At 39.7% G+C, this 11170-nt stretch overlaps 1 protein-coding gene across 2 annotated transcripts in view; it reads left to right on the plus strand.

The window, feature by feature from the left end:
• The first annotated feature begins 359 nt into the window (after positions 1-359).
• Positions 360-11170, plus strand: part of arih2 (ariadne homolog 2 (Drosophila)) — a 17091-nt gene continuing 6280 nt past the window's right edge. For both annotated transcript variants that reach the window (XM_017468382.3, XM_017468383.3), the window contains exons 1-5: positions 360-609; positions 3921-3988; positions 4093-4165; positions 8268-8409; positions 9313-9434. In XM_017468382.3, coding sequence (XP_017323871.2) covers positions 361-609; positions 3921-3988; positions 4093-4165; positions 8268-8409; positions 9313-9434 — 654 coding nt within the window. In that variant the 5' untranslated portion in view covers position 360. The remainder of the gene's footprint in view (positions 610-3920; positions 3989-4092; positions 4166-8267; positions 8410-9312; positions 9435-11170) is intronic.

The following is an 11170-nucleotide window of genomic DNA, read 5'->3' on the forward strand; positions in this document are numbered from 1 at the left end:
TGAAGGTTCGAGACTGATTAACACATCAGCTATAGTGTCTAACTTCCCCACTCCTGTGCCATACTGAATACACCGACTTTAACTTCTGTGTAATGAAAACACATTAACCAGGTACTGATCAATAACCCAATTTCTCGGTTGTGTCTCTTCAGCGTTCCTCGTTTCTATCTGCTCGTCCCTATTTCTGGTTTCCTCATGAGTGACGGGGAGTGCGACTTCTTCTGCTTCTTCCGCTGCTGCTGAGTTCACCACGGCCCCCCCGGGATACGCGGTCCAGTCTGGGGCAGACGGCGGCAGCACCAAAGGCCGCTTGCTGGCGGAGAGCGGCGTTTGAGTCAGCACGGATAAGCCCCGAGGGCTATGTCTGTGGACATGAGCAGCCAAGCGTCCGACAGTAACGAGGAAGATTTCGAGGAGGAGGAGAATGAGGGCGCCGAGGAGGAAGATCAAGGTGATATGACTTATTATTATGAAGGCGTGGCTGGTGACGTGGAGCAAGCGGAACCTGACACTTTCGACCCGGAAGAATACCAGTTCACGTGTCTGACGTATAGAGAAAGCCAGAGACTGCTGACTGAGGAGGTCAACCATGTGTCCACCTCCCTTAAGGTTTGTATTTCTTGTGTGTGTGTGTGTGTGTGTGTGTGTGTGTGTGTGTGTGTGTGTGTGTGTGTGTGTGTGTATGTATGTGTGTACATGGTTTCCCTAAGGAAGATGCTTAGGTTGCGAGATAAGGTAGAAATCCTCTTAGATAGCTCATTACGGTTAATGCAAATTTGTTACTGTTTTTTTTTGTTGTTTGTTTGTTTGTTTGTTTCAAATAAACACTTTCTCAGTACTTCTGAATTGGGAGGTGCTCCATATGTGCTTAGTTTTGAGATAATAGGCTCGGGCCTGCCTTGTCCAATATGCAAAATATTCCATCATATTATATTTTGACAGATTTTAAATGAAAACGCCTACAAACACAACAATGCAAATCGAGACTCGGATACTGAGTCGATACACTTGTCTCTGCACACGATTAAAGCGAGCTTATATATATATATATATATATACATGCATACATGCTTCAGTGCTGCGGGGGGGGAGCAGAATTGACTCACTGAACTGTCTGATGTAAAATACACTGGGAGGCAACCCTGCTGTGTGAGAGAGAGTACAGGGAGAAAAGGCTGTGTGTGGTTCTGCATATTTTAATGTGACCTGGCACCGGTGACTGTGTGGGCTGCAAGTGTTACAGCTGCTCCTCTGAGGCCCTGTTTACACCAGTGCATTTTCGTTTTTTAAAACGCATAGCTGTTATGGTTACGCCTGTCGTCTACACTTCTTCGGTGTTTTTGATCCTTGAAAACGGAGACTTCTGGAAACGCCGAAGACCCCGTTTTAGTGTGAAAACTCCGGGCTCGCGTTTCAGTGTAAACAGACCAAACTGAAGACTTTTGAAAACTAAGGCGTGGCTCCGCCCACATTCGCTCCCTGATTGGGTCTTCTGGATCATTGCGTATCCTTCCCTGATTCGTCAAGCCCCTGCCATGTGATCATTACGCTACCTTGATTGTATACACAGCAACACGGAGACTGAACCGCCAGCTATGATTAGAGCAACCTCATCATCCGTCCACACGAAGACGTCTTTGCTTTTCCTCGCCATTGTGCTCATTGTTGTGCCTGCCGGTGACTAGCACCCAACTTCCTGTCTACACTTGTATGCGCATGCCCAGTGTGTGTGAATGGTCATGTGACATACGTTTTCGGTCGTGTAGTGTGGACGGAGATCGTTTCTGAAACACAGCGGAAACACTAGTGTGGACGAGGATCGTTTTCATTTTAAAGCGAAAACGCACTAGTGTAAACAGGGCATTAAGCCCAGAGAAGCTTTATTGAGTTTAAAGTGAAATCTTTCACCGGCAGCATGCAGGGAGATGCTTCCTGAAGTCAGCAGGCAGGCTTTTACTGAGGCTACATTAGTGCCAGCTTTTCTTCATTCTGCCTGTCAGAGAAATGACACACTAATGCTTGGGAAGAGTTGTTTTTCTGGGTAGGTATTAAAGAGCAACTGGCAAAATACATGAAAATGTAACACGAACGTGATTTCTCATGTATATTATATTCAGCAAAAGTAATTTTTTTTTGCGGTACAAGTTGGGTGTTGAGACATTTAAATGTACCCTTTCAAAACACATCTTTGCTCTGGTCTTTTAGACACAAATACACTCCCCCACCTAACATTAGTGACCGTGAGGCCTCAGTGTGTAAATGTGTAGATGTAGAGATCTTGTTGTGGTGAGAGGCTTAACAGTAGGCAATTTTAAAATCTCATTTCTGTCACTGTAATGAAAACTGCAAAGCAAAAAGATGTATTTATTTTCCATGGCAATTTTTTGTTTTATTTAGTTGTTTTCGATAAGCTTCCCTGAATACAATGCACAGAACTCAGAAATATGCTTCATCATTAAGCATCGAGTTAAACTCCTTAAAATGCATTTAGCATAAACTTAAAGTTCAGTACTTGCTGCTGTTCCGTTTAGTTAACAACGTAAACTTTAGAAAGTCATAATTGGCCTGTGAGAACTTTGTCTGCCGTGTCATGAAATGTAAGACTTATTTATATATATCCCCATCTTCTACTGGCAAGTACACTGCCTGGCCAATAAAAACGTCTCGCATGCTAATATTTCGTTTCTCCGCCTTTAGCTTTGATTACAGCGCACACTCGTCGTGGCATTGTTTCAGCAACCGTATGCAACATCACGACGTTTTATTTGCATGCAGGGTCGTGTTATTTTTTGGGCCGAGATCATATTGAGGGTGGGAGAGTCGAAATACTCCGTAAAGTCTTCTCCAGCACATCCCAAAGACTTTCATTGGGGTTAAGGTCAGGACTCTGTGGGGGCCAGTTCATGTGTGAAAATGATTCCCCATGCTCCCTGAACCTCTCTTTCACAATTTGAGCCCAATGAATTTTGGCATTGTCATCCTGGAATATGCCTGTGCTGTCAGGGAAGAAAAAAAATCCATTGATGGGATAACCTGCTCATTCAGTACATTCAGGAATCAGCTGACTTCACTTTATTGCCACATAATGTTGCTGAGCCTTGATCTGACCAACTGAAGCAATCCTGGATCATAACACTGCCTCCATGATGTGGACTCATCAGACCACCTGACCTTTTTCCATTGCTCTACAGTCTAATCTTTAAGCTTCTTAGCAAATCAAAGTCGTTTTTTCCCCATTATCCTTACCAGCAAGTGGCTTTCTTGTGGCCACACAGCTATTTAGTCCAGCATGGTTGTTTTAAGAAATGAGAAGCTACACTACATTAATTAGGGTTAAGAGTTGTTGCCAGCTGAAACATTAATCACTGCAATATTGGTCCAATCATAGACTCTTTAAGTATTAGCTTATTTAAATCCAAACAGCGATTTATTTATTTTTTTGGCCAGGCAGTGTAAATAATTCGCGATTGACAAGGTGTTAGTGTTTTAAGCCAAATAGGGAAAGGCCTGTTGCTCTTCAAGTTTTTCAGTAGAACACATTTCACTGGAATTATAATAATGAGACCCCACTGGCTGAACACTGCTTGGTGCTTAAACTTGTGACCAGAATTGGTAAACAAGCTGACTGGCTTTCTTACTATTTCACTGACACACACTGAATGTTGCCTTGACCTTAAGACTTCATTCCAGTCGGCACGCACAAGGTCATTCTACCAGTAGAGTGGAATTCTCCAGTTTTTCAGCCTAATCTTCATCTTCACAATGTGGGATTTAGATTACCATACAATAGAATTTTGTCACGTTTTCCTGTACTCATACAATTACTTAAAACCTGGAAGGTGTGGTAATTAGTGATTTATTTATTTATTTATTTATTTATTTATTTTATTTTTCTTTCTCCTCACTCTGTATTTCCCTAGGTGTCACCAGCTGTAGCCAAACTGGTCCTTGTACATTTTCACTGGCAAGTGTCACAAATACTAGACAGGTAAGCTAACATGCACACAAACCTCCCTAAATAAATACATTCCATGTATAGAAAACAAAAAAAAGGGTGGGACAAGCTGATTGCATTTCCTCTGTGTGTTGTAGGTACAAGTCCAACTCGTCTCAGTTGCTTTGTGAGGCCCAGGTTCAGTCCATAACCACCTGCCGATCTCTCACTGTAAGTATTTGTTTGTTTGTTGTTGTTTTCTGGCTTATTTCAATGATATGTAAGACTAATTCTCACTAGCACTTTTATGGGCTTTCTATTTGGAAAGTTATTTGCCAGCCTAACTACCCTAAGTCTTTCCACTGGCTTGGTATGTACAATAGTTGTAGGTGTAAGCACTAGTGTATCAATTAGTATATTTTATAGTTATAAACAAAAACACAGCCGTGTGCTAAAAGCAAAAATCACCAGCTTTGAGCTAAACTAAAACGTGCAATCAGACTGCACATGACTGCATCTGGGACATTTCTGCTTCCATGACAGCTGTATTGTTGTTTACAAGTACGATAATTGTTTGTGGGCGTTTTCACATCTGGCTCGTTTGGAGCGTTTGGTTCAGAATCTGGTGTGTTTTCTCCATTGGTTTGGTTTGTTTAGACGTATGACGCAGCAATCATGCTCAGATCCGCGACGAAACAATCTGTCTGAGACCACCTGAATGAGGTGGTCTTGGCCCGATCGCAATTCTGGAGTGGTTCGCTTGTGGTGGAAAAAACAATCCCACCTAACAGACCAACAAACCAACCTGTATAGCAATGCATGATGGGAACTTTCACACAACTACCCATAACAAATAATTAACATGACCAAAAATCGGTCCCTCCAGGATTTTGCGATTACAGAAATGAATGCAAAATCAAGGAAACTTCACAATATTCACAGGAGCTTGCAATTTTTTTTTTTATTATCGCAAATTTTCCACAGATTTCGGCCAAGACACGTCATGTGACGTCATCACAACGTGCATTCAGCCAAAGCCCCCTTCGATTCACGTGCGTCGAACATATGTGCAGCTTAAAGGTTTCATTTACCAACAAACATCACTGCAAAACCATTTCATGCATTTGCAGTTTCACCAATTCGAGTAGTTTTCTGAAAAAAAACTCGCAAATTTTGAAAAAAGCTGCAGCAAAAGTCAAGCAATTTTGGCCGCGATAATCACAAAAAACAAAATCCTGTATGGACTGAAAAATGGTTTAAAATGATGTTTACTTACTATTGGAGATCAACTGTAATCAGTGTTACCGATATTTTTCCCGATATTTAATCATTTTTCAATAATTGGTTATCTTTTTTTTTGTTTCTTTTAATATCGGCTCCATCACTAAATGCCACCATCTTGTGGGCGTTTTGAGAATTGTCTGCAGGACTAGCTATAACAGCCCTTAATGTACAATTAGATGTGTTACATAAATGCTTGATATGTAGTTTAAGCAGCTTGGTGCTAAGAAATCAAGACAAACTTTAGTAACAGTGCACTTTATTTATTATTTTTGAGACCCCTCTATTTATTAGTGTATAAATAAGAGCTTTGTTTTGTTTTCTATGCAAAGAGGAAGTGAAATTGACAAAATTGTTATAAATAAATAAAATTTGTTAGGTTCAGTGGTGGTGTTACTGTGTCAAAAACAGAAGTAAGACTATAAATAAATATCGGTTCAATATGCCCACAAGATGGCGCTGCTTAACGGTGGATCCGATATAAAAAAAAAAACAACGATAATTGATTGTGGAAAAATGCTTAAATATCGGGGGAAATTTCAGGCACATGCAAATAATTGGTATCTGTCATAAAAAATCAATATCGGTCGATCTCTACCTACTATCAAAGTTAAATAATAGTTTTGTCACCTAAGGGGAACACGATGCAATAGAGGGTTAAACATTCGTGAAACCCTGAAAAGCTATATTCAGTAAATACATAGACAAGTGATAGATATGTTGATGGATCTTGTGCGTGAGCATGTCATGGCAATTCAAAAACAAAGCGCGACTCTTCATTTTAAAAGGACATGTAACAGCTCTTCTCCGAAACAGATGAGTTGCAACATTATTGTCCCAAAACATCAATTCCTGCTCAAATTGATAAATTATTATAACTATATAGCTCAAAAGAAATCCACAATAAGCTCGCGGAGCTGCTGTCTATCCTATCCATCTTGAACACTCTGGACCATAGCCGGCGCACTCTGACCAATGAGAGGACGGTTTACTCACATGTGACTTGCATAAACGCGTTTTGGTACGCTCTGGAATGTTGCCTTGTGAAAGCGAATACTGTAACAGTTTAAGTCCCTGTAAAGTCACATGGGCATATTACTGTCATGCAGAAATGATACCATGTGCATTGCTTTACATCATAAATGTGCTTGTGAAGGCTGTTCTAGCAAAAGAAAAGAGTCTATATAGCTATAAAAATAAAATATTCATGAATAGCTGAGCATTGTGTTAGAGCTGGACGGTAATTGCTAAAATGAAAATCACTTTTTTGTTCAATATTGAAATCGCAGTTATTTATTACATTCATTCAGCTGACTTGGGAATGAAAGATTTTTACATTTACATTTATTCATTTAGCAGACGCTTTTATCCAAAGCGACTTACAAATGAGGAAATACAAGCAAAGTGATGTATCAAGCGGAGAACAATACAAGTAGTGCTACCGGACAAGATTTATAATGGATTTCTAGACAAGCAAAGTGCACAGAGTAGAGGTGTAAGAGCCTGAGTACGTTTTTTTATTATTATTATTATTATTAAATAATGTGGCATTGGTATTGTAGGACTTGGTTAAGTGCTCACAAAGGAAGTGGGTCTTTAGCTGTTTTTTTGTTTTTTTTAAATAGTGACTGATTCATTTTATGGCACTTTATCTTACTATCTGTTGAAAAATGAATGTTTTTGCACAGAGGTTATATTCCTTCAAATGTCTCAATCTTCATATTAAGGCTACTTTTTAGTCACATTAATTGATTGTGTCATTTGCTAAATGTCTTGGGGTAGTTTTGGCGGTGGAGCTGAATGAAACTGCCTCTCTGTGTGCAGGTTCACTGTGTTTTAGATGCAGAGAGCGAACAGTGGTCAAAGATCACTGTGATTTTGTCAGACAGTTAAAACTCAGTTTGGAGCTTGGGGTTTAACGTAGCAGAGATGCTAAGAGCCAATACAAAGGCGTTTAGCTAGCTTCAGTGAAGCTCACAAGTAACTGAAGTCGATTATGATTAATTAAGCTAGGAAGACAAAAATAGTGGGCAGGATTAGAATGTGAATAATTGTTCAGCCCTACTGTGTGTGTTTTAGTTACCGTAAATTCCGGACTATAAGCCGCTACTTTTTTCACACGCTTTGAACACTGCGGCTGAAACAATGACGCGGCTAATTTATGGATTTTTACGAGCTAACGCGCTTCATGCCGCCAAAACATTTAGCCTCGTCACATCGGACCAATGAAATTACCGAACAGGTCACAGTGGATTCAGTGGTTCAAATGAAATCAAACGCACTCACACTAAATTCTTCAGATCAGTCATTTTGCGCTTCATGCACACCCCCTCATCACGGAAAACACACGAAGAAATGCATATGATGCAGCTTTCAAGTTAAAGGCGATCGATCTGGCTGTCGAAGAAGGAAATAGCATGCGAAGAGCAACTTTTGCTCCAGTCTGCCAGTGGATCCTAACAGCGTGGAGCAGTGTCATAAAATCTACCATCACCAGCGGGTTTCGAAAGGCTGGACTGCTGCGTGATGAAGAGGACAGCACAAGCTCAAGGGCGAATTCGCCTCGAGATGTAAGTGACATTGAGAGCGACAACGAAAGAGAGACTGAGGGAGTGTGTGACGAAGTACCGGTAATTCCGAGGCTGTTCAATTCCGACACTGAAGAAGGCGACTTTAGTGGTTTTAGTGCGCAGGAGGAAGATGAAGATAGCGATCAATGACTTTTCCTGGTAGGCAACTGTATTTTTTATTTTTTTTAACCAGCCGTGTTACAGGCACTGTTCGGAAAAAAGCATTTACGGTACGTATTTAATTAAAAGTTTTTAAAAAAAATCTTTGTGTAACATCTTTCTGTGTAAATATCTCATGTTACAACGTGGACAGCTGCGGCTTATAGACGAGTGCGGCCTATATATGTACAAAAATTTTTTTCTTTTTAAAGTTAGTGGGTGCGGCTTATATTCAGGTGCGCTCAATAGTCCGAAAATTACGGTAATACTATTCTTCACACTATGCGTTTACTGTGTGTGTGTGTGTGTGTGTGTGTGTGTAGGCCGTGGCGGCGTTGCAGTGCGGTGTGTGTCTGCAGTTTGTACGGAGAGATGCGTTGCTCTCTCTACCGTGTCAGCACTCCTTCTGCAAATCTTGCTGGGAGCAGCATTGCACCGTGCTGGTCAAAGATGGCATAGGAGTGGGTAAGTACACACACGCACAGACACCTCTGTATGCACAGATGGGGTTAGGAGTGTGTATTTCTGCTTTAGGCCATTAGGAGTATTATTGCTTGACTCCAACACTTCATCAATCTATGTATTGTTTAGTAAAAATGCCTGTGGAAGTAAGAAAAGGCAAGTGATTCATTTGTTGTCACTGCTCTGCTTTTATTTAGAAACTTAAATATCTCCATACATACACTACCGGTCAAAAGTTTGGAGACACTTGACCGAAATGTTTCTCATGATCTTAAAAACCTTTTGATCTGAAGGTGTATGGTTAAATGTTTGAAAGCGGTGTCATAGGCAAAAATATAATGGTGCCAACATATTCATTACTTGCATTAGAAAACTAAAAAAAGTTAAAGATTTTTTTTAATGTATGATTTGGAGCGAAATATTCCAGAAAGCAGCCAATAAGAGTCCAGCATGGTGGGAACTCCTTCATAATGTTTAAAAAGCATCTCGGGGCGATTCCTCAAGAAATCGGTTGAGAATATGCCTGGAATACATTTCTGAAAATTCTAGGCAAAAAGGGGGTCTACTTTAAAGATGCTAAAATACTAAATGATTATTATTATTATTATTATTATTATTATTATTATTTTTATTTATCACAACATAATTCCCATAGTTCCATTTGTTATTCCAGAGTTTTGATGACTTTATTATTATTCTAAAATGTCGGGGGGGAATAATGTGTGTCTAAACTTTTGACTGGTAGTGTATATATAATATAATATAATATAATATAATATAATATAATATAATATAATGATGTAATCTTATATCGTATAAGCGTTTAATTTCTTTACATGGCTTATCAAGATGTTTCACAGTTTGATAAATGCATTTAAATCCACCCATATGTGTGTGTACTTTTAGGGATCTCTTGCATGGCTCAGGACTGTTCTCTTCAGATGCCAGAGGATTTCGTCCTTCCACTGCTGCCCAACGAAGAACTAAAGGACAAATACAGACGCTACCTCTTCAGGGACTACGTGGAGGTATTGTGTGTTTGTTTGCATGTTAACAAATTGAACAAAGTACACACAGAATCACAAGTGGACAGATTAGGGTTGTCACGACAACACAATGTCGTAACAGCAATTCTCAATTCTGAAATGAAACCGAAGATCCAAACAAACAAATAAGTAGCTAAATAATTCAAATCATGGTTTCATTTAATACTGTATTTGCTGCAGCCAGTTAGCATAGACCAATAGGGGAGGGGAAGTTTCTGCTGTCTGAGTGTAAATATTGTAATTTCCCATCAAAAAACATGAACAAAAAATCTGTTACAACAGTTACAGTTATAGCCCCATACTGTATGACCTGCACTAATTACATTTAAATACACAAGAGTGCATTAAAATCACAGGGACGAAGTTATTCGCATCGCGTACAGTGTTGTACGCATCACTAAACGGCATCAATTTATACCTTGAATTTACACTCGTATTTCATACAGCAACATTCAAACATGCTTCGTTGAAACACCCTGTGTAAAGCGTAGGCAAGTCATTTTCCTGTGGAGTGATGAGCTATGTGAGTCAGTACACAGGGAAAAACAGTTCATCATACACCTGAAATCAAACCCATTCAAACTGGTTGTTTTGCAGTGCAGGGATTTGTAACAAATTTTGCATATTGGTTATGTTGTGTCTGTCCTCATAGGCTTGGTAAGGAAATATACAGACGTGGACAAATTTGTCGCTACCCTTCCACCAAAACAAAAAAGAAGAATCCATAATTTTCTCTGAAATAACTTGAAACTGACCAAAGTAAACAGCATCCATCATTGTTCCGTATTTAATTAAAAATCTGATTTTGCTTTTGATTATTGATTGAACAGAATATTTGAAATCAAATGAAAATGGCATGGACAAAAAAATGATGGGACTCTTAAGTTAATATTTTGTTGCACAACAAAGCTGCTCCAAAACATAACCGAGCCTCCTGCACGTTTCACAGTAGGTATGGTGTTCTTTTCTTCGGAAATCTTCTTCTTTCTCTTTTTTCTTTTTCTTTTTTTTTTTTTCTCTTCCTTCCCCCCAACTGTGAACAAACAGATTTGACTTGGATCTGTCTAAAGGACATTCTCCCGGAGGCATTGTGTCAGTATGCATTTTTATGTTTTTCTGTCAATTGTGGAGTCCTCCTGGCTCTTCTATTTCAGTCAAGAAGTGACGGATGGTGCGATCACACACTGATGTACTTTGACACTGGAATCCAGCTTGTATCTCTCTGGAAGTTTTCCTTGGCTCTTTGTCTACCCTTCGCACTATCCTTCTGTCCAATCCGGCGTCTATTTTCCCTTTGCAGCCGCTTCCAGGGAGGTTGGCTACAGTCCCGTGTTCTTTCTGATCTTTTTAGACAACTCTCTCCTTTGCTTTCTCTGGTCCATGTTCAGTGTGGTTCACGCCATGATGGCAAACAGCAGAGCCACTACATTTCTCCATTTAAATAGACTGAACGACAAGATTGAAAACGTGTGTGATACTACTGAAAGAAAACAGTTAGTTTGGAATATCAGCATAATCCGATTATTTCTTATCTTTTCTAGGGGTACCACCAAATATGTCCAGTTCATTTTTTAATGTGTTTTGTAGAATAAGCCATAATTTATCTCTTTTTCACACTTTCTTTGCTTTACTCTAACATACCAACCGCATGCTGGTATAAACGAGACGGTCGCTTTTAATTTCATCACTTTTCGGAACGAATGAAGCATTGTTTCAAT

The sequence above is a fragment of the Ictalurus punctatus genome, chromosome 5 (genome assembly GCF_001660625.3).
Source record: "Ictalurus punctatus breed USDA103 chromosome 5, Coco_2.0, whole genome shotgun sequence".
Taxonomy (NCBI): Eukaryota; Metazoa; Chordata; class Actinopteri; order Siluriformes; family Ictaluridae; genus Ictalurus; species Ictalurus punctatus.